This window comes from Ovis canadensis, chromosome 1 (assembly GCF_042477335.2).
Source record: "Ovis canadensis isolate MfBH-ARS-UI-01 breed Bighorn chromosome 1, ARS-UI_OviCan_v2, whole genome shotgun sequence".
In the NCBI taxonomy this organism is placed as follows: Eukaryota; Metazoa; Chordata; class Mammalia; order Artiodactyla; family Bovidae; genus Ovis; species Ovis canadensis.
This window is the reverse complement of record NC_091245.1, coordinates 267,813,698-267,836,583: the sequence shown is the minus strand read 5'-3', so window position 1 is coordinate 267,836,583 and position 22,886 is coordinate 267,813,698. Positions and strand designations below refer to the sequence as shown.

Below are 22,886 nucleotides of genomic sequence, written 5' to 3'. Positions count from 1 at the left end.
TTTGATGTAAAGTTTTCAGAAATTTCTGTTACAGGAAAAGTTAGGGGATAAGTGTATGCTTACCTTTAGAGAGATTTAATCATGAAAATAATTATATGAAAGGGAGCTGTATGTGCTACTGCCGTGCTCTCCTGAAATGGAAGCCTGGTGCCTTTCTTCCTCAGAGTGACCAGCACTGGTTCTCTATGTCAGGACCTGGGGTGCTGAGAACACAACAGAGGCACACAGCTGTCTGGGCCCATCCCAGAGACAGTGCTGAGGAGGGCTGGTCCCAGGGGGTTGTAGACACTCAGTCCAGCTAAGACCACCAGGCTCCCACTGGCCCCCGGGATGACAGCTCCCTGTGGCCTGTCCTGTCTGTCCCACAGATGTAAGTCCTGTCAGCAGGACCCTCCTGGCAGCTTCTGCAGCCCCGTTGCTGGCCAGGTGGCCCTCATGCAGCAAGCATGCCTTCAGTGACTTGGGGCCCTTGAAGCACAGCAGGGCACCCCAGAGCTGGAGTCCTGGTTCCTGGGGGCTGTGTATGCAGCCCATGTGGGCAGGGGAGGCAGGGGCTTTGGCTTGAAGCTTTGACTGAGAGCAGAGCCAGGGGTACTGGAAGGAGGTGGTGCCCCTGCTCTGGCACCCCTTGGAGCTGCCCGCCTGCCCGCCAGCTGGGTACTCCCTGAGGTTCTTGTGTGGGCAGGGGCGGTGTGCTCCCCTGACTGAGAGTGTCAGTGAAGCCGTGTACCCTTCTTTTTTATGCTTTGATATGCTTTTTTATGCTTTTTATGGTCCTGACTTTGGAGAGTAATTGTCCCTAGGTGATCCAGTTCAAGGGCGTGCTAGTGAACGGGTTTACAGTCTCTCCATTACTTCAAGCCTTGTATGTACATTTGAGACATCTTGTCTGTGTGCTGTGACAAACTTGAAAAAGAGAACAGCATAAAAACAGCTTCTTCCACACCTGTTGCAGCTGGAGTGACGGGCAGGCTGCGGTCCTGGAACATGCCTGGCGGGCAGATGGCTCACCGAGCCCAGACACACCCAGGTTCCACAGTGGAGTGCCCTGGCCTCCCCATCGCCTTCGGAATGCAGCCGTGGGCTTCTTGTGTTATCTCATGTTACAGTTTTAGAGATGAGAAGCAAAGCACAGTTCTTCCCTTGAGGGTGATGTTGGAAGATTAACCCCGCGTGTCTCCAGTGTTTACTGGCTCTACAAGTGACCGCAACCACCGTCCTACAAGAGGACCAAGCCTTGCTGGGCCTGGTCGGGCGGGGACGTAGGTGCTGCGCTCACGGTGCTGGCCCCAGCCTCTCGCTCCCTGGTAGCCGAGAGAGCAGAGTGGACTGCTGCTTTTACAGAGGAGACCAAGGCTGTTCTGCTCTGCTCTGAATGCTGGTCTCAGAAAGGAAATGAAATACATCTCTCAGCTCTGCAGTAATTGAGGCCATCATTTTAATCGATTACAGTAGAAAACAACTTGTAGGCTTTGAAGAATTTGTGTTTGCCTCAGATAAATATGGTTTAGAGGTGAGGCCCTCTTTAGTGGAGGAGGAGCGAAGCTGTCCTAAAGTGTGGCAAGAAAGCTGTCCAAAAACAACGCTAATTATGTCTCCCATCTTAGCTCAGGAATTTACTCGATAGCATTTTCCGTGAAGTCAGCCAGCGTGCCTCCGTGCATGTGGGCACACCCGCGTGCTGGGCCAAGGCGCCGGGTGTCCTGGAAGAGAGGAAGCCCCCATTTCAACCAGTAGCGAACCAGAGCATTTGAAAGTAGCTTTGATATTTCAGATGTGGGAGCACTTTAGGAAATGTTTGATCTTGCTTCTGAAGCTGTGGACGACACAGTGGGTTTTGTTTTATTTTAAAGAAAGCCCTGTTATGAGAAACAAAGACCTGTTATCAAAGTCTTGAGCAAATACTAGTTGGCTCAGTCCAAAAACACGACCTACCTAGACGTTCTTTTCTGTTCTGGCTCGGAGCTGCCAGGGACAGTGAGGCGCTGCGAGCCTTCCTGGCATGCCCGTGGCCTGCTCTGCCGGCTCCTGGGTCAGCAGCCTGGGCTGTGCCCTGCACTGCGCCCCCTCAGCCACCCAATCTGGGACCCGGCCCGAGGTGGGGGGACCCTAGCCGAGGCCACAGCCCTCCTTCTTGGCACCTCCCCTGGGAGGATGCGTGGGGAGCCCCGCAGTGGTGTTCATCCTCTGCTGTGAGTTCTCAACTGGAGAAGGGCGCGGGGTGCAGACCCGTTCAGAGGGGAAGGCTTGGGACAGCTGTCGGGGAGCCCCTCACCCTCGCCCCCTGTGTGGCTGTCCTGTCCCAGACTCTGGTACTGCTGTCTTAGACACTCAGGCACCACACTGACCAGCTTTTCCCTCTGGTCTCCCCCAGAGTAGCAGGGACACAGCTTTCAGAATCCACGTGTGTGTCTTCCGTTGAGAAAACACGGCTCCACCAAACCTTGTCGCCTTGATCTCGTTTTGACCATTTCCACCTGCACCCCCAGCAGTGGCGCGGTCCCAGCTCTGTGTGCTGGGCGCCTCCACTAGGAGAAGTCAAGTGTCTCTGCACAGGGAGCCTCTGCTGTAGCGCAGGCTCTCTGTCCCCTGCCGTCTCCGGGGCCCGCGTGTTCCCTTGGCCTCAGGCCCTCTCCGCTCCTGTGAAGAGAACAGGATCCCTCCTCGTTGTTGGACTGACTGCTCTTCCCACAGTGTTGCCCTGTGTCACTGTGTGTAGCTGTTATTCGTCAGTTCTGCCTCCTTACAAACGTTTGCTTAGGAAAGCTGGTCCAGGTGTCGGGCCTGTTTTATGAGACGTTTGTATCTGTGAGGGGAGAAGGTTTCTCCCTGACACACTGTGAGTAGGGTGGCTCGCCGCTCTCTCTGCTGGCCTTCCATCTTGTCTGTTGTTCAGAATAGCATTTTTAAAATTTGACAGGATTTTGAAAGTGGTTTGGCCCGTTTCTGCCATTTTCCACACAAGGAGGATGTGAACCCAGGCAGGCAGGCACGTGCCTGGTGACAGCGAGGACCCAGGTGACTGTCGGCCCAGGATGTGCGAGCCCAGGCCTGCAGGTCAGGGCTTGCGGCTCACACACGTGCGCTCGAGCCTCATCAGCCAGCCGTCCCTGTGTGCTCTGGGTCTGCCCCTTGGAGGTTACAGAGTCACTTCTCAGGCACTTTCAAAAGCTACAGCTAGCCTTCGAGATAATAGCTGGCGGCTGCTTTTTCGTTCAGCACAGTGGAGCCTGCTCTAACACGTGCCTTGGTGTGTGTCTTTATCATAGCGTGTAGTTGTACTGCGCAGGCAGACAGGACCCTGCGCGCCCTCATGCCGGCTCTGGCTCGCTCCTCTGACCCACTCCTCTGGCAGGTGCTGCGGCCTCCCTCTCACCCTTGCTAATGTGAGACTCTGCCTGGCCCACCCTTCATGGTTTAAGCCAGATTGGAAGGGGACAGCAACACAGTGCTTCCCATCCAGAGCCAGTTCATCGTGTTATTTAGACCATCTTTTCACCTACATTTATTTGTAAAGCAGTAGAAGTATCCTGTACTTACGTCTAAAATGTGATAGACTTTGAAGAAAATCTACCTGTTTCTGTTGCTCTTTCTGTATCTTTCAGGGGCCCAGAAGACACCTGTTTTGAGTTTGGGGTGTTTCCTGCCATCCTGAGTTTCCCGCTTGATTACCCATTAAGTCCCCCAAAGATGAGATTTACCTGCGAGATGTTTCACCCCAACAGTAAGTGCTCCTGAAGTAGCGTGCTGGCTCCAGGGACGCCTGGAGGTGCGTGCAGGCGGGTATGTGTCGCGTGGTGTGGTTCTGCTGTGTGTTTGGAATTTCCCATAATACACCATTTAAACATTCACTGTGGTTGGTAGAGGCAACTGAAGAAGTCAGCAAGTTCAAGGTGATTAACAGTAAAATGCAACTATGAAGACGATTGTGCGTAATTAAAAATAAGATTACATTGAAGATAAATACAGTCTTTAAAATGACACCTGTGATGTAGTTTAAAGACAGATGTGGCCAATAAGTTGCTGAGTTATGGGGGTGCTAATAGTCTGATAACATATTTGATGTTCAGATAATCAGTACAGTTTTAAAATTTAGCCTTACAGTGAGTGAGTATGCGTGCCACTTTTATTTTGTTAGTTGTTTTTGAGAGAACTGTGTGACAATATCATGAAGGTTGGTCAGTCCGTAAACACGGAGGGCAACCCAGCAGATTCACCGTGGGTTGCTGGGGTGCCGCAGTGAGCAGATAGTCAGAGGTGGGGGCGTGATGGGCAGGAGCTCCCATCTGAGGGCAGCGATGGGTGCTGATCACGGGGTTGTACAGATGAGGAGCCCCATGGGGGCCAGGAGGGCACCTGCGAGGTGGGTGTGGAGCCCCCCTTCCGTGGGAGGAGCAGCAGGGGTGGCCAGGGTCTGTGTGGGGCAGAGAGGGAATCTGGTCTGTGCAGAGGCCCCGTGTTGGGGGTGTGGGGGCAAACCTCCAACTAAGAGGCGGTGGGCCTCTTAGTCAACATTAAGGATTCTGATGTTTGTCTGAGGAGCAATGGAGGTCCGCTGGGGGGCTGGGGGAGGGTGTGAGGGGGTGGAGAGGCCGGCATGACCAGTGTGGTCTCAGAAGGGCCACGGTGTGCAGTGCAGAGGGCAGAGTGAGTGCACAGGCTGGGGCTCTGCTGTGGCTGGAGGAGAGAGACTGCCAGCCTGGCACCAGGGGTGGGTGCTGGGGACGAAGCCCTGGGGGTGGGGGTGGGGGTGGGGGTGGGCCCGGGGTGGGGTGGGGGTGGGCTTTAGGAGGTCACACTAATGGCTGCAGGGGGGTGGGGCAGGGGCACAGCTACTTACCGATGTTTCTGGGGCAGCAGTGCCATCGCATGGGCCTCGCACTCTGAGGAAGTGACGCTGGAGTTGAAAACTGGATGTGTCCTCTCTGTCCGTGGCAGAGAGAGCTGTTCAGAGTGTCCTGGGTGCCTGGGTCCCATGCGTGTGGACCTCGGACGGACATCCCAGTGTCTAGGACAGATGGCACTTGGTCTTCTAACCCTTCAGTGAGTGCGCAGCAGCTGCTGGAGCTGGATGTTGGGGTCCAGGGGCGAGGTGTGGAGGAAAGGCTGTTTAGAGCTGCTCCCTCTGCTAGAGGGTCACAAGATGGTGGAGGTGAAGTCAGCCAGTTTATTTAAAACTGCCTGTTACTGGTACCACTGAATAGCCTTACAGGTTGACGAGTTGATCCCTGGGTATCGGAGCATGTACCGATTCATCTGAGAGCTGTGAAAGGAAAATGGCAGGTGCATCTCGAGGGTCTAATTGGTGGTGCTGTTGATGGAAGATGGATTTCAATTCAAGCACAGCTGATTTCCAGAGAATTCAGGTGGTCATTTTCTGTTAGAATAAGTTACCAGGAGAAATCTCAGTACCTGTGTTTTTCTGGACAGTTAAGTAATTCCTGTAGCCTTTTTCCTAGTCACGGGGACTTGTGTTTTACACAGTCCAGTTCAGAGGTTTAATGGCAGAATGAGGAGTATCTGAGAAGCTCGTAATGAGAGTGTTGTGAAGATCCTAACTACGTGAGACACATGGGTAGAATATCTGATGACCAGATGGCCTTTCATTTATCCCCTTGGATGTAATACCTGTAAAATCCATATGAAAATGGAGCCACCCCACGGGGACTAGGGCTGTGCAGGCCGGCCCAGCACCGTGTTCGTGATCGAGCAGTGCCCTGGGAGCCCGCTGGGCCTGTGGGCGGGGTGTGGATGTTAGTGTGGCGCCCAGGCCACGGTTGTGTCGTGGTGCAGACAGCTCCCTTCAGTAGCCACTGCTCATGCCTCTTCTCCATGGTCCGACCGGTCCCTGTCGGACCTGTCACCAGCGTTCCCTCGGCTAACCGTGTGTGTCCTGCCCTGCAGTCTACCCAGATGGCAGAGTCTGCATCTCCATCCTGCACGCTCCTGGTGACGACCCCATGGGCTACGAGAGCAGCGCCGAGCGCTGGAGCCCTGTGCAGAGCGTGGAGAAGATCCTCCTGTCGGTGGTGAGCATGCTGGCAGGTAACGCCGCCCCGCCGCCCCAAGACGGTAGCAGTTCCTGTCCAGAGAAGAGACTTGACACTGGGGCCTGCTTCTCTTTCTTCACTAACCCTTGTCTTGCAGCTCGCTGGTCCTTCCTGAGTGGTGGTGTTCAGTCACTCAGTCGTGTCCAACTCTTTCTGACCCCATGGACTGCAGCACGCCAGGCTGTCTTGTCCATCACCAGGTCCCGGAGCTTGCTCAAACTCATGTCCATTGAGTCTATGATGCCATCCCACCATCTCATCCCTGTCGTCCCCTTCTCCTGCCCTCAAACTTTCCCAGCATCAGGGTCTTTTCTGATGTGTCAACTCTTCGCATCAGGTAGCCAAAGTATTAGGGCTTCAGCTTCAGCATTAATCCTTCTAATGAATATTCAGGATTGATTTCCTTTAGGATTGACTGGTTTCATCTCCTTGCGGTCTAGGGGACTCTCAAGAGTCTTCTCCAACACCACAGCTCAAAAGCATCAATTCTTCGGCATTCAGCCTTCTTTATGGTCCAACTCTCATATCCATTCATGAGTACTGGAAAAACCATAGCTTTGACTATACGGACCTTTGTTGGCAATGTAATGTCTCTACTTTTTAATACACTGTCTAGGTTTGTCATAGCTTTTCATCCAAGGAGCAAGTGTCTTTTAATTTCGTGGATGCAATCACCATCTGCAGTGATTTTGGAGCCCAAGAAAATAAAGTCTGTCACTGTTTCCAATTTTTCCCCATCTATTTGCCATGAAGTGATGGGACTATATGCCATGATCTTAGTTTTTTGAATGTTGAGTTTTAAGCCAGCTTTTTCATTCTCTTACACTTTCATCAAGAGGCTCTTGAGTTCTTCTTCACTTTCTGCCATAAGGGTGGTGTCATCTGCATAGCTGAGGTTGTTGATATTTCTCCTGGCAGTCTTGATTCCAGCTTGTGCTTCATCAAGCCTGGCATTTTGCATGATGTGCTCTGCATGTAAGTTAAATAAGCAGGGTGACAATATATAGCCTTGACTTACTCCTTTCCCAATTTGGAACCAGTCCGTTGTTTCATGTCCGGTCCTAACTGTTGCTTCTTGATCTGCATACACGTTTCTTAGGAGGCAAGTAAGGTGGTTTGGTATTCCCATCTCTTTCAGAATTTTCCACTTTGTTGTGATCCATATAATCAAAGGCTTTAGCATAGTCAGTGAAGTTTTTCTAGAATTCTCTTGCTTTTTCTATGATCCAGTGGATATTGGCAATTTGATCTCCAATTCCTCTGCTCTTTCTAAATCCAGCTTGAACATCTGGAAGTTCTTGGTTCATGTACTGTTGAAGCCTGGCTTAGAGAATTTTGAGCATTACTTTGTTAGCGTGTGAAATGAGTGCAGTTGTGCAGTAGTTTGAACATTCTTTGGCTTTGCCCTTCTTTGGGATTGGAATGAAAATTGATCTTTTCCAAGCCCGTGGCTACTGCTGAGTTTTCCATATTTGTAGGCATATTGAGGGCAACATTCAATACCTCCACTAGCTTTGTTCATAGTGATCCTAAGGTCCACTTGACTTTGCACGCCGAGATGTCTGGCTCTAGGTGAGTGATCACACCATCGTGGATAACTGGGTCATGAAGATATTTTTTGTATAGTTCTTTTGTGTGTTCTTGCCACCTCTTCTGAATATCTTCTGCTTCCCTACCATTCTGTCCTTTATCGAGCCCATCTTTGCATGAAATGTTCCCTTGGTATCTGACTTTCTTGAAGAGATCTGTAGTCTTTCCCATTCTGTTGTTTCCCTCTACTTCTCTGCATTATTCACTTAGAAAGGCTTTCTTATCTCTCCTTGTTACTCTTTGGAACTCTGCATTCAGATGGGTGTATCTTTCCTTTTCTCCTTTGCCTTTCACTTCTCTTCTTTTCTCAGCTATTTGTAAGGCCTCCTTTTTGCCTTTCTTCTTCTGGGGGGTGGGTTTGATCACTGCTTCCTGTACAGTGTCATGAACCTCCTCCCTGAGTAGTTGATGTATATTCTTCTCTGCTTTTTTGTTTAGCGTTAGTCGCATGCTCTTCTCCAAGCGTAAGCTCACTTTTCATAACTGGGGATGTGGAGATGGTCTTGTGTGTGTCTGCCATGCCACTGGCCGTGGTTAGCTGTGCCCTGACCTGGGAGTCCTGCTGTATTACAGACACCGTGTCCTGGGTGTAAAGCTCAGGCGACACTGACCCCAGGCCTGAGGCCCCACAATCTAGGGCACTTTGACACCCACCAGTGGTGCAGCACAGTGGTCGATCTGAGGTGAGGACATGGGGCGCTTGGGCCACTCCCTGAGGTCAGCTTAGAACACAGAGGAGTTACAAGGTGAGGGGGGTGGGGCATTTGCGGTGAGCGCTGAGCCTCATGGTGGCCCTGCCAGGACTGGGTGTGGCTGGAGCCCAGCTTGGGGAGTTGCCCTGTGGACAAGTGCTCTCCCAGAGCCTGACACTCATGGGGCTGTTAGACCATACGGCAGTGCCGAAGAAGAATCGTCCTTGCAGTCCAAGTGCTTGAAGCAGGTGGGGAAGGTCCCAGCCGAGAGGAGGGCAAGGCTGGGAAGACCCTGGAGGCTCAGTGCCTGGTGTGAGGGGGCTCCTACTCCTGCCCTGACAGCGGGTGGAGGGGCGTTGTCTTTGGGATGGGAGTCGAGAGGGAGCAGGATTTGGGGAAGAGCAGAGTTTGGGTGTCCACCCTTGACGGGGGCTCTCCAAGGCCTGGCCATGGAGGTGAGGTGCGGGGCTGTCTCTGGAGGAGGCAGGAGGGGACGCAGCTTGGAGGGACTTCCGTAGGCGGGACACAGGGGGCTCAGAGGAACCAAGGGAGGAGTGGCCTGCAACCCTGGTCGTGGGGGCAGTGCCTCCACGGAATGGAGAGGCTGGGCCCTTCGGCTGCTCGGCCTGCCAGCTGGTGTTAAAGTGAAGCTGTCGCTCTGGGTGGAGAAGCCCGGGGGTGGCTTGCACCACTCTTCTTCCTGGCCCCTCAGGAGGGGCTTTTACCCCCAGAGAACTGACAGCCTCCCACAGTTTCTGGTTCCCTCCATGGGGAGATGCCCAATGCCCTTACGGGACGTGGGGGTCGTGCCAGGCCCTTCCTGGCCAAGCCCCTTTCACCTGGAGATTCTCCCTCTTTCAGAGCCGAATGATGAGAGCGGTGCCAACGTAGATGCCTCCAAGATGTGGAGGGACGACCGGGAGCAGTTCTACAAGGTCGCCAAGCAGATTGTGCAGAAGTCGCTGGGGCTCTGAGCCTCCCGTGCCCGTGCACAGCCGCGTGCAGACGCACTGCTAGGCGGTTCGCGGGGTTTCCTCTGGGACACTCAGTGACAGGGACACTCTGTGCTGGTACCAAAAAAGGCGAGCTTGCAGAACCACAGCATCTGTGTTTTTTGTACCTTCTACACCCCAGGCAGGCTTCTCTCTGAAATGCGGGCTTCCGTAGGATGGCAGTCAGGCTCAGCTGGGGCTCCCTACGAGGGACTCGGGGGCCAGGCGCGTTGTCACCACTGCCTCTCCCGCTGGCACACCTGTGCACCCCGCACTGCCTGGAGTGGGAGCGCTGAGGGGGCATGCCAGCCCCGTGACTAGAGCCGCTGACTCTCCCCCTGAGGATCTGGGGCCTTTTTGCCTAGGCGGAGGGCTACAGCCGGATGTCTCCTGGGTCCCTCTTGGTCCCCTTGTCCCCAGCAAGGAGCACACGACTTTGTTTCAGTACCTTGTTTCGCAAGCAGGTTATTTTTCTTGCAGTCTAGTCATATTTTTCATTTGTTGTATGTTACACATAGTCACATTTAGAAATACTGTCAGGAAAGAAATACTTTTTTAAAATGTGGATTAATGGAAAGGGAGTGCATGGAAAAGTCCCGTGCTGGCTGTAAGGCCCAGCATCTTCCCTGCTGGTGTTCACTGCAGCTCACCCTTGAGTCTCGGGTACTAGTACGTGGAGTGCGAGCATGTGAAGCCAAGGCTGTAGTCTAGGCACCTTTTGGGTGTGCAGGAGGTTTTCTTTTCCAGTCTGAAGGCCAGGAGGTTCTGAGCGTGTGTACACAGTGGCTGTGGCAACAACTATGACTGTTGGGACAAAACCATTCTTTGCAGCTTGGGAGGGGAAGGAAGGGGAGGGCTCCACTCAGCGCAGAGCACAGAGCGTGCCTTACCTGGACCTGATCAGCGCCTTCGAGAAGCATGGTGCGGGTCCCGGATCCCTGTTGTGGGCGGGCGCTCAGCTGTGGTTCGTGATTTCGAGATGGTCTGCGTGCCCCGGCATGGGCAGCTCAGCCCTGGGGTTACGTTTCAAGCAATAACAGATCTATTGCGTGCAGAATCACACATCTGGCCTGTTGCAAACAGGTTCAATTTAAATAGGAGTTTTATTTTTGAAATAAGGGACAATCTACAAGACGCACAGGACGCTCGACATCGTGCTGTCCTTTGCACTGCTCGACGTGCTGTGGGCAGGGCTCTGCTTCCTGCGAGCTCACTGATGCTTGATGTTCAGTAGTTCTGCCTAAGAGGCTTCTGTGGGAACCCGAGTCCTCCTCCTCAGAAAGGGGTCATTTACAGGTTGAAGTTCAGTCTGAGGACTGGTCCTGGGAAAGGGGTGGGAATGGAGGTGTCGCACCTGGTGGTGCTCACAGGCCTGCGTGGGGCTGCAGCGCCTTCGTGGAGAGGAGAAAGTGGCCGTGGGCTGGGTGTGAGGGGCGGGCACTGCGGGGCACGCTGGCCACAGGGCAGCGAGCCCAGAGACAGCGTAGAGGCGGTCCCTCTGCAGAATGTCTTTATTCATTTGTATTAAATGAGGCAAGAGAGTCCCGTAGTGTCCTTATTCTGTGACAGAGTCTAGTTCCTACGGTGAAAATAAAGTTCTATTTTCCCCCTATTCTGACAGTGTTTTCCTTTGTCGTGGTGTAATGTAATTGTATGGGAATAGCGGAGCAGACCCCTGGGGAGCACGGGCACTGGGACCCCCACTGCCCCATCTCCCCAAGACGCCTGAGCTTCGGCGAGTGCCACTGGCTTCCTGTTCCTCCCGCCCTCTGGTCTCCCCTGATTCCCGGTGTCCGCGTCAGGGTCTGTGGATGTTTTCACCAACCTCATTGGGCAAGGGGAGACCAGCAGGCGCTGAGATGGTGCTACTGTTCTGCCCTCAAATCTCACACCCGTCACAGCTGCGGGTCTCGGCACGGCTGCTGACACGAGTCTGGTCTCGGGCTGTGTTGGTGCAGAGGCCAGCTGCTGACCTGCCATACTATTCCTGTGTGGCCCCGTGATATCCTTCTGCCCCCTCCTCCCCGGCTCCACGTGTGTACGGTTGGGGCTCGGCCCCTCTCCCAGCAGCGCTCATTCTGCCCTTTGCTGAGGGGCTTCCGTCCCACTTTGTACTATTTTGATCTCTGGCAGGATAGTGAGGTGGGTCCCTAATGCCACCCTGGGTTCAGGGGGTGCTCAGGAGGCCTCACAGCTGCCAGCTCTTAGAGCGAAAGTCCCAGGGGCTCCAGCACCTCCAGAAACATGGCCTGGGGAGAAGTCAAGGGGGTACCAGACACAGGCTTCCTGGGAGACAAGCGCTGAGGGAGTTTATCGGGATGCTCACGTGGGCACCCTCTGCCTGGCACCAAGGCCCCAGTTGCCGAGCAAGAGCAGGTGTGCAGCGCACACCTCACGGTTGTGCAGACGGTTGAGGCCCCCACGTGAGACGCCTCACCACACTTTCCCTCCTGCCTGAGGATGGCATCCCGGGCCTCCTGTGCACATATCCTGAGCTTTTCCTGGTGGGGCTTTTAGTTAGGTTGTTTCAGGATGTTTGGTTGCTCTGTGAACGATTCTGTTGGTTCAGTGCCCCTCTCCCGCGGCGCTGGGCTTCCGCAGGTGTTAGGATGTTTGGGGTGAGTGCCCACCCTCGTTCTCCTATTTGCCTGGTTCCAGGGATGGTGAGCAGAGCTGTGGGCGTGGAAGCCTACTCGCTGCGTTGTCCTGGGTGTGTCCTGGGAAGGGCGTCTCTGTGGGCTCTGGCCCGGGTGACTGGAAGAAAAGAGCTCACAGGGTCCGTTCCCCACTCCCTCCCATGTGTGGCCATGGCTGCTTCCTGTCTGGTTTTATAGAGTCAGGTTGCTCTGAGGTCGTGCTGGTGTCTGCACCCCTCGTGTGTGTGTCAGTCAGGGGCCCTGGGTGGAGGACGGAACCCACCCTGGTAACCCCAGGCTCCCCTGCTACTGCTCCCCCCATCCCAAGGCCTGACCGCAGATGACGTGGCCAGGAGGCTATGCCCGGGCCCTGGGTGCCTTCCCAGCGCCTCAGAGCACATCAGGACGCTGGACCAGCTTTTGTAGAGGGGGGCTCAGACCCCTGGTTCCGCCCCGGTAGAGGACAGGACAGTCTGCCTTCCCCACCCATGAGCCAGGGTTCCTGGGTGTGGACTTGCCTTGGGGCCCCCACCCTCCCCTGGAGTGAAGCCCAACTTCCGAGGCAGCCCTTCCAGCCTCTGTCCCGTCAAGGCCATCTACCATCACCCCCAGGCTCCCTCTCCACCAACACCTTCCCTCCTGAGGCACCGACTCCACACTGCGGTCCGCTCCACCCCTGCTTTGGGGTACCCTGCCGTGTCCCCCTCTGGCTTCTCCCCTCCTTCCTGGCAGGGGTGGGGCCCTGGGGCTCACCGCTGCATGCAGGCAGCCCTCAGCATCTGGGTGAGCCGGTCAGGCCCCGGCACCCTGGGTTCCTCAACTGAACAGGGGCTGGCTGGGCTGATGTGGCCCCCGTGGGTGCGGCCAGGCAGGTTCCACCTGTGCCCACAGACACAGCTCCTCTGGGGCAGTCATCCTCTAGACACAAAACACCAGGGTGTCCTCAGCCTCACCTCTTTGTTGACTGGACTTGTCGGGTGAAGGAACAACGCGTGAAACACACAGAGCCGGGAGGTTCCCGGACGGGAGTGTCTGGTGTGACACTGAGGGGCGCTGGGCTGAGTGACCCTCAGAGCGGCAGGGGTGCAGCCCCCTGGCCGGTACCCTGCACCCGTCCATCATGGTGGATCCCATGCTGGGGGGATCTTGCAGGGGCTCCAAAGTGACTAAGCAGCTTCAGTTGGTCCTGCTTAAACATTCTCCTCCCATGAGTCCCCAGGGGTCTCAAGACTTGCACCTCTGATCAGGATCCCAGATGAGGGCAGCTCAGCTCCGCCCTCCAAGGGGCGCAGGGAGCCGGGTGGGTGGGGTGGTGGGGATGGGGGGCCGCAGCTTGGGGAGGGGAGCAGAGGTCAGGGGTGAGACCTGACCACCTCCGTCCCTCTGCACAGGTTGCTGCCGTTGTGCCTGGGGAAGGCCCTATTGGAGCAGCTCCCGCGGGGCCCTGGCAGCAGCACAGTGGGGGCACCCGGGCCTGTGGAGTGGGGACCTCAGCCCGGGACCTGCCAGGCAGGGGTGCCCTGGGGCAGCCAGACCAGATCGTGAGCCCCACACGCTGCAGGGGTGCGTTCCCACAGCCTGTCCCCACCCCACAGGGCTCAGCCAAGCTGTGTGTGAGCGACTGGACGACCCTGTGGCTTGGGCTGGCTCCAGGGAGCGGTGGTGACACATTCCTTTCAAGTTGGTGTGAGCGTGTGTGTGCGGGTGTGGGCTTACCCTCCTGGCAGAGGACCTGACATTGGAACCAGCTTGGAGGGAGAGGAGAGACGGAGAACTGCCTTCCTAGTGGCTCTTTGAAATGCTGGGTGATGTACTCGACGAGCTGGAACCACATGAAACACTTGGAGCTTCAGGGCAGAGCAGTCTCGGGGTTTCTCCTGGGGCAGCTTTGCGGGTGCCGGCATGGGAGGGAGTCCCACCTGCAGACCCCGGGCGCCACCTCGCTCAGCCCGGCCCTTTCTGCTCAGGGCGGGTGCCCCCCTACACAACACGTGTGCACACATGGGCTCCTTGGGGCAAGAAGCCTTGAGGGCTGGTGGAGGGTGAGCGCCAGCCCCCACCCACCAGACCCTCCAGTATCCAGGGAGGAGGAGACCACCTGAGGTCCTGCCCTGTGGGACATGGTGGGCATGGAGCTCGGCCTTCACGTCCCCCACCCCCTGCACCCCCTGGGCACTGCCCAGCGCCTAGAGGGCTGACAAGGACCATTGGGCCTGGGCTGCAGGGACAAGGGAGGGAGGGAGTCCCAGGCCTACTGCACGGAGCTGAGATCACCGGGTTGTGATCGCTGCCAGCCCGGATCAGCCCCAGCCAACCAGAGCCCCGCTTCGGGGGAGGGTGGGGTGAATCCCCTTCTGTCCACACTTCCCCAGACTGGGGGGAAACACTGAGTCTTCCCTCGGCCAAACCAGGCCCCAAACTGGAGACCACAGATGCCCCCGAAAGCAGGGCCTGAGCCAGGATAGTGGAGGGAGGAGGCGGTGGACCAGGCCTCAGCCTTAGAGCACCCTCAACACTGGGCCTGCAGGGAGCCCTCGGGGCCAGCCTTCTGCGCTGGGGCCTGCAGGTGGTCAAGAGAGTGGACACGTTCTCGAACCAGGGCCCTGGGTCTTTGGAACCACTTGGGAGAGGGCCTGCCTTCCCACCCACATCCTCACCTCTGTCTCCTCTTCCTGCCTTTAGCCAGGCCACCCCATCACATTAGCTCTGCCCACTGTGGACGTGGAATCCGTGTGGGCGAGCCAGGTGAGGTGCTGGCTGGGTGTTCACTGCCGCCCAGGGCCGAGGGGACACACGAAGGGAGCCAGCCGGTCATTGACGGGAGATAATAATTGCCCCCAGATCCCTCGCCTTTTGAAGCACAGGCCAAGTCCTGCTGCTCCTGTGCTGTGAAGCCCAAGGGCTTCTGGTCAGTGGAGGACAGGCCATCTCAGGAGAGCCTGGCACCACCACCCCCGACCCCATGCTGAGATGCGCCCCTCCCCGCGCCCCCCCCCCCCCACCACTCTGGGTCGTCTTCAGGACGCTGCTTAGACTTCACTCACTCAGGATGCCTGCCCCGCCCTGCCACCTGCCTGCACCCACGAGCACAGTTTCCATGTTAATCCCTCAAGGCAGTTGCATTTCCGGATTTTCTGTAATTACACCATCCGGTGTTTGTGGGTAATCCCGTCAGCCTGTGGTGCAGTTCCTCCTGAAATTATCTGCTCCGCCAGCCTGGCAGCGCTCATGAGGCTGTGGAGCAGGCTTCTCCCAGTGTCTGGGTTTTGGCACCAGAGTCAAGGCCTCAAGGATCATTTGAAGAATCTCCACTCTGTTTCCTTACTGGATCACCTGTTTCTTGGAAGTTGGTTAGAACTCACCTGTTAAACTACTTGGACCTGCTGTTTTCTTTGGGGATTTTTTTGTTGTTGTTTTTAACATGTAAGCTATATATAGTGTATGTAAAACGGATTTCTTGGGACTTCCCTGGCAGTCCAGTGGTTAAGAATCTGCATTCCAGTGCAGGGGATGCAGGTTTGATCCCTGGTCAGGGAACTAAGATCCCATTTGCCTTAGAGCAACTACAACTGCTGAGCCCACACAGTCTGGAGCAGCGCGCAGCAACTGGAGAAGCCTGAGTGCCACAGCCAAGAAGCCCAGCACAGCACCCCGCCCAACCAAATCTTTTTTAAATGAAAGTAAAGTTGACGCAAAATGATTTTTGAAAAGTGGATTTCTTATAGATAGCACATCCTGGGATCTTGTTTTTATGGTTTTACTATCTATCCAGTGTGATAGTCTCTCTTCTAATTATTATTTCTAATTATCTCTCTTCTAATAATTAGTATATTTCCATTTAATACAATCATTGAGGTGCTTGGACCTGTCTACAGCTTTATCTGCTTTCTGTCTGCTCCTCTGGCTGGGATATTTGTTTCTGTTTTCCCGCCTTGTTTGGGGTTATTTGAACTTTTTTCCAGTATTCCATTTAGTTTATTAGCTTTTGAAATATATGTATTGTGTGATTTGTGTAAAGATTTATTGTGTTATCTTTTAGTGATTGCTCTAGGGATTATAATAGATATACCTGACTTTGTGAATCTACATTGGAAGGACTGTTGCTGAAGCTGAAGTGTCAATATTTTTGTCACCAGATGCGAAAGACCCTGATGCTGGGAAAGATTGGGGACAAGAGGAGAAGGGGATGACAGAGGATGAGATAGTTGGATGGCATCACAGATTCAATGGACATGAGTTCGAGCAAGCTCCAAGAGATAGTGAATGACAGGGGAGCTTGGTATGCTAAAGTCCTTGGGGTTGCAAAGAGTTGGACTCGACTTGGTGACTGGACAGCAACAACAAAAGTTAATATTTAAGGGACACCCAGAATCCTATAGCCGTTCAAGACCCCCCATTTGTCACTGAGTAACATGCCCACGGGGATCACCCAGATGATGTTCTAGCTTTTGCTTTCAGGAGTCAGTTATTTAAAGGCTTTGAAGGAGGCAGTTCAGTTCAGTTGCTCAGTTGTGTCTGACTGAGGTTTGTCTCCAAACCCCATGGATTGCAGTACGCCAGGCTTCCCTGTCCATCACCAACTCCTGGAGCTTACTCATTTCCATCCATCGGTGATGCCATCCAACCATCTCATCCTCTGTCATCCCCTTCTCCTGCCTTCATTCTTTTCCAGCATCAGGGTCTTTTCCAAGAAGTCAGTTCTTCACATCAAGTGGCCAAAGTATTGGGAATTTCAGCTTCAGCATCAGTCCTTCTAATGAATATTCAGGACTGATTTCCTTTAGGATGGACTGGTTGGATCTCCTTGCAGTCCAAGGGACTCTCAAGAGTCTTCTCCAACACCACAGTTTAAAAGCATCAATTCTTCAGTGCTCAGCTTTCTTCATGGTCCAATTCTAACATCCATACATGACCGCAGGAAAAACCATAGCTTTGACTAGATGGACTTTGTTGGCAAAGTACTGTCTCTGCTTTTTAATATGCTATCTAGGTTGGTCATAGCTTTTCTTCCAAGAAGCAAGTGTCTTTTTTTTTTTTTTCTTTTTTTCTATTTTTTTTAAATTGAAGGATAATTGCTTTACAGAATTTTGTTGTTTTCTGTCAAACTTCAACATGAACCAGCCATAGGTATACATATATCCCCTCTCTTTTGAACCTCCCTCCCATCTCCTGCCCCATCCCACCCCTCTAGGTTGATACAGAGCCCCTGTTTGAGTTTCCTGAGCTACACAGCAAATTCCTGTTGGTTATCTATCTTACATGTGGTAATGTAAGTTTTCATGTTACTCTTTCCATACATCTCGCCCTCTCCTCCCCTCTCCCCATGTCTGTAAGTCTATTCTCTATGGCTTGCTTCTCCACTGCCGCCCTGTAAATAAGTTCTTTGGTACCGTTCTTCTGGATTCTGTATATATGTGTTAGAATACGATATTTATGTTTCTCTTTCTGACTCACTTTACTCTGTATAATAGGTTCTAGGTTCATCCACCTCAGAACTGACTCAAATGTGTTCCTTTTTATGGCTGAGTAATATTCCATTGTGTATATGCACCACAGCTTCTTTATCCATTCATCTGTTGATGGACATCTAGGTTGCTTCCATGTTCTAGCTATTGTAAATAGTGCTGCAATGAACAATGGGATACATGTGTCTTTTTAAATTTTGGTTTCCTCAGGGTATATGCCTAGGAGTGGGATTGCTGGATCATATGGTGGTTTTATTCCTAGTTTTTTAAGGAATCTCCATACCGTCCTCATAGTGGCTGTATCAATTTACATTCCCATCAACACTGCAAGAGCATTCCCTTTTCTTCACACCCTCTCCAGCATTTACTGTTTGTAGACTTTTTTAAAATATAAATTTATTTATTTTAATTGGAGGTTAATTACTTTACAATATTGTATCGGTTTTGCCATACATCAACATGAATCTGCCACAGGTATACACACCGAGGAAACCAGAATTGAAAGAGACACGTGTACCCCAATGTTCATTGCAGCACTGTTTGTAATAGCCAGGACATGGAAGCAACCTAGATGTCCACCAGCAGATGAATGGATAAGAAAGCTGTGGTACACATACACAATGGAGTATTACTCAGCCATTAAAAAGAATACATTTGAATCAGTTCTAATGAGGTGGATGAAACTGGAGCTGATTATACAGAGTGAAGTAAGCCAGAAAGAAAAACACCAATACAGTATACTAACACATATATATGGAATTTAGAAAGATGGTAATGATAACCCTGTATGCGAGACAGCAAAAGAGACACAGATGTATAGAACAGACTTCTTTATTTTTCTTAGTACGCTGTTTCTTCAGAGCAATACGCCGGCGTTTGTGTTGCAGAACTCGTGGAGTCACGAGATGCTGAATCTTGGGTGCTTTAGTCCTAGGTTTCTTAACATCTTTGTTTAGGGGCTTTTGCACAACATATTGGTGGACATCATCTTTAGAGAGACTGAAAAGTTTGCGGATTCTGTCAGCTCTTTTGGGACCCAGGTGACGAGGCACTGTAGTGTCGGTGAGTCCAGGAATATCCTTCTCTCCTTTTTTCACGATGACTAAATTGAGAACACTCAGATTGGCATGCACAGTGCAGCCCCGTACAGATTTGTGCTTTCTCTCTCCAGTCCTCCTTGGTCTATAACAGAAACGCCCCTTACTCAGTAGCAGGCAAACTCAGCCATGGGTCAAGACACCCTGCTTCATGGGGAAACCCTGCTTATCGTTCCCGCCATCGATTCAGACCACATAACCCTTCAGAGAGTCAGCAGCAACTTCTGTGGCCATTCACTTCTCGTAGAAGGTATGAAGTTTTTGTTCATCGTCTACTTTATTAGCTTCTGGCAGCCAGTGGCCGGGAAAGAGATGTTCAGCTTCATTCTGAAGCGGCCAACAGCCTCCGAGGCACCACAAAAAAGAGCTATCATATGGTTTTTATCTTTCAATTTGTTAATATGGTGTATCACATTGATTGATTTGCATATATTAAAGAATCCTTGCATTCCTGGAATAAACCCAACTTGATCATGGTGTATGAGCTTTTTGAAGTGTTGCTGAATTCTGTTTGCTAAAATTTTGTTGAGGAATTTTGCATCTATGTTCATCAGTGATATTAACCTGTAGTTTTCTTTTTTTGTGTTATCTTTGGTTTTGGTATCAGGGTGATGGTGGCCTCGTAGAATGAGTTTGGAAGTGTTCCTTCCTTTGCAATTTTTTTGAAAGAGTTTTAGAAGGATAGATATTAGCTCTTCTCTAAATGTTTGATAAAATTCTCTTGTGAAGCCATCTGGTCCTGGGCTTTTGTTTTTTGGGAGATGTTTGATCACAGCTTCAATTTCAGTGCTTGTAATTGGGTTGTTCATAATTTCTGTTTCTTCCTGGTTCAGTCTTGGAAGATTGAACTTTTCTGAGAATGTTTCCATTTCTTCTAGGTTATCCATTTTATTGCCATATAGTTGCTCATAATAGTCACTTATAATCCTTTATATTTCTGCATTGTCTGTTGTAACCTCTTTTTCATTTCAAATTTTGTTGATTTGATTCTTCTCTCTTTTTTTCTTGAGTCTGGCTAAAGGTTTGTCAATTTTGTTTATCTTCTGAAAGAACTAGCTTTTAGTTTTATTAATCTTTACTATTATTTTTCATTTATTTCTGCTTGGATCTTTATGATTTCATTCCTTCTGCTAATTTTTTTTTCTTCTCCTTTTTCCAGTTGTTTTAGGCGTAAAGTTAGGTTGTCTATTCGATGTTTTTCTTGTTTCTTGATGTAGGATTGTGTTGTGTAAACTTCCCTCTTAGAACTGCTTTCACTGCATCCCATAGGTTTTGAGTTGTTGTGTCTTCATTGTCATTTGTTTCTAGACATTTTTTGATTTCCCTTTTGATTTCTTTAGTAACCTGTTGGTTATTTAGAAACGTGTTGTTTCATCTCCATGTGTTTGTGTTTCTTACAGTTTGTTTCTTGTAATTGATATCTAGTCTCATAGCTTTGTGGTTGGAGAAGATGCTTGATATGGTTTCAGTTTTCTTCAATTTACTGAGGTTTGATTTGTGACCCAAGATGTGGTCTACCCTGGAGAATGTTCCATGTGCACTTGAGAAGAAGTTGTATTCTCCTGGATTTGGATGGAATGTCCTGAAGATATCAATGAGATCCATCTCATCTAATGTGTCATTTAAGACTTGTGTTTCCTTACTAATTTTCTGTTTTGATGATCTGTCCATTGGTGTGAGAGGGGTGTTAAAGTCTCCTACTATTATTGGGTTACTGTCAATTTCTCCTTTTATGTCTGTTAGTGTTTGTCTTATGTACTGAGGTGCTCCTGTGTTGGGTGCATAGATATTTACAATTGTTACGTCTTCCTCTTGGCTTGATCCCTTGATCATTATGTAATGTCCTTCCTTAACTCTTGCAATCTTTATTTTAAGGTCTATTTTGTCTGATATGAGGATTGCTATTCTGGGTTTCTTTTGCCTCCCATTTGCATGGAGTATATTTTTCCATCCTCTTACTTTCAGTCTATATGTGTCTTTAGGTCTGAAGTGGCTTTCCTGTAGACAGCATATATATGGCTCTTATTTTTGTATCCATTCAGCCAGTCTGTGTCTTTTGGTTGGAGCATTTAATCCATTTACATTTAAAGTATTTATTGATATGTATGTTCCTGTTGCCATTTTCTTAATTGTTTAGGGTTGATTTTGTTGATTTGTTGATTAGGGTTGATTTTGGTGGTACTGAATTCTCCTAACTTTTGCTTTTCTGAAAAGCTTTTTTATTTCTCCATCAATTTGGAATGAGATCATTGCCGAGTATAGTAATCTTGGTTGTAGATTTTTCCTTTTCAGTACTTTAAATATATCCTGCCATTCCCTTCTGGCCTGGAGAATTTCTGCTGAAAGATCAACTGTTAAGTGTATGGGGTTTCCCTTGTATGTAACTTGTTGCTTCTCCCTTGCTGCTTTTAATATTCTTTCTCTGTGATTAGTCTTTGTTAGTTTGATTAGTGTGTGTCTAGTATGTTTCTTCTGGGACTATCCTCAGTTCTTTTCATTCTTTTTACTTTATTCTACTCTTTGGAAGTTATTTCCACCATTTCATCTTCCAGCTCACTGATTCCTTCTTCTGCTTCAGATATTCTGCTATGGATTCCTTCTAGAGTATTTTTAATTTCAGTAATTGTGTTGTTTGTCTCTGTATGTTTATTCTTTAATTCTTCTATGTCTTTGTTAATTGATTCTTGCATTTTCTCCACTTTGTTCTCAAGGATTTTGATCATCTTTATTATCATTATGTGAATTCTTTTCCAGCGAGTTTGCCTATTTCCTCTTCATTTATTTGAACTTCTGTGTTTCTAGTTTGTTCCTTCATTTCTGTAGTGTTTTTCTGCCTTTTCATTATTTTTTTTTAAACTTACTGTGTTTGAGGTCTCCTTTTCCCAGGCTTCAAGGTTGAATTCTTTCTTCCTTCTGGTTTCTGCCCTCTGCTCCAGTGGTTTGTGTGAGCTTCTTACAGGGTGAGATCTGTGCTGAGTTTTTGTTTGTTCGTTAGTTTGTTTCTCCTCTGACGGGCAAGGCTGAGTGAGGTGGTGATCCTGTCTGCTGATGATTGGGTTTGTATTTTTGTTGTTGTTTAGATGAGGTGTCCTGCACAGGGTGCTACTGGTGGTTGGGTGATGCCGGGTCTTGTATTCAAGTGGCTTCCTTTATGTGAGTTCTCACTATTTGATACCCCCTAGGGTTAGTTCTCTGGTAGTCTAGGGTCTTGGAGTCAGTGCTCCCACCCCAAAGGCTCAGAGCTTGATCCCTGGTCAGGAACGAAGATTCCACAAGTGGTTTGTTATGGCATTAAGTGAGGTTAAAACAAATATCCCCAAACGAGAAACCAAAGGTGAACCCCAGACAAATGACAGTTACAAAATTAGGCAAATAATAATTAAAGGAATATACGCATATACATATACACCCATGAGCAAAGTCAAAACAGTCCAACAGAAATAAAGTACAGTAGATTGACCTGGAAAACAAAAGAAATCAAAAATTATAGTTACCAGTTAAGAACAAAACTAACTAAAGCACAAACTGGAAAGCAAAACTAAAGCAAGGTGCCAACGGGGGAATAAAACAATGGAAACAAAACTAACAAATATGTTCAGAGGAAAAAAAGAAAGAATAGATATGGAAAGTTAAATAGAGGTAGATGAAGAGGATTTATATACATTAAAGATTAACTGCAAGGGGAAAAGAACAGTAGGAAAGGGAAGGGAAACAGGAATAAATGTAGGGGAAATATAATAGGTTTAAAAAATTAAAAATTAAAATGATAAAAAAGCGTCTTTTAATTTCATAGCTGCAGTCACCATCTGCAGTGATTTTGAAGCCCCCCAAAATACCATCTGTCACTGTTTGCATTGTCTCTCCATCTATTTGCCATGAAGTGATGGGACCAGATGCCCTGATCTTAGTTTTCTGAACGTTGAGTTTTAAGCCAGCTTTTGAAGGAGGCAAGCGTTGTATTATACTTGGGGAGTTGCTCACTGTTTTCTTCCCCTGCCTGTGGGGCCTCGTCCCCTGTTGACAGTTGCCTTGAGAGCTTCCTGTGGGCGATACATCCTCTTTTCTTTCATCCATGCCTGTTGTTTTGCCCGTGTTCCTGGATACATTGCACTCCAGGGTCCATGCGGGGCCCCCGCATGGGGGGAAACACTAGATGCATCATCCCACTGCCTGTTGCCTCTGTGTCCAGTGAGGAACCATCAAGGCTGGAATTGCTGTCCCCCGAACTCTCCTCCTCCTGATGGCTTCCAGGCTCCGCCCTCCGTCTTTGGTTCTCACACCAGGGTGTGTCCGGCCTGGGCCCCCTTTCAGCCTGTTGGGTGTCACAGTTTGTGAGTGTGTATATTAGAGTGTTTTCCTGAGTG

At 50.5% G+C, this 22,886-nt stretch overlaps 1 protein-coding gene and 1 pseudogene across 4 annotated transcripts in view; one reads left to right on the top strand and one right to left on the bottom strand.

Annotated features, from left to right (window-relative positions):
• Positions 1-10,936, top strand: part of UBE2G2 (ubiquitin conjugating enzyme E2 G2) — a 47,990-nt gene extending 37,054 nt beyond the window's left edge. For 3 of the 4 annotated variants that reach the window (XM_069566600.1, XM_069566586.1, XM_069566593.1), the window contains 3 exons: positions 3,606-3,724; positions 5,905-6,045; positions 9,194-10,936. In XM_069566600.1, the coding sequence (XP_069422701.1) occupies positions 3,606-3,724; positions 5,905-6,045; positions 9,194-9,306 (373 nt within the window). In that variant the 3' untranslated portion in view covers positions 9,307-10,936. The remainder of the gene's footprint in view (positions 1-3,605; positions 3,725-5,904; positions 6,046-9,193) is intronic. The other variant, XM_069566596.1, reaches the window with a different exon arrangement.
• A 3,533-nt stretch (positions 10,937-14,469) lies between these two features.
• On the bottom strand, positions 14,470-18,848 carry LOC138430389 (small ribosomal subunit protein eS6 pseudogene; annotated as a pseudogene).
• Positions 18,849-22,886: the final 4,038 nt, after the last annotated feature.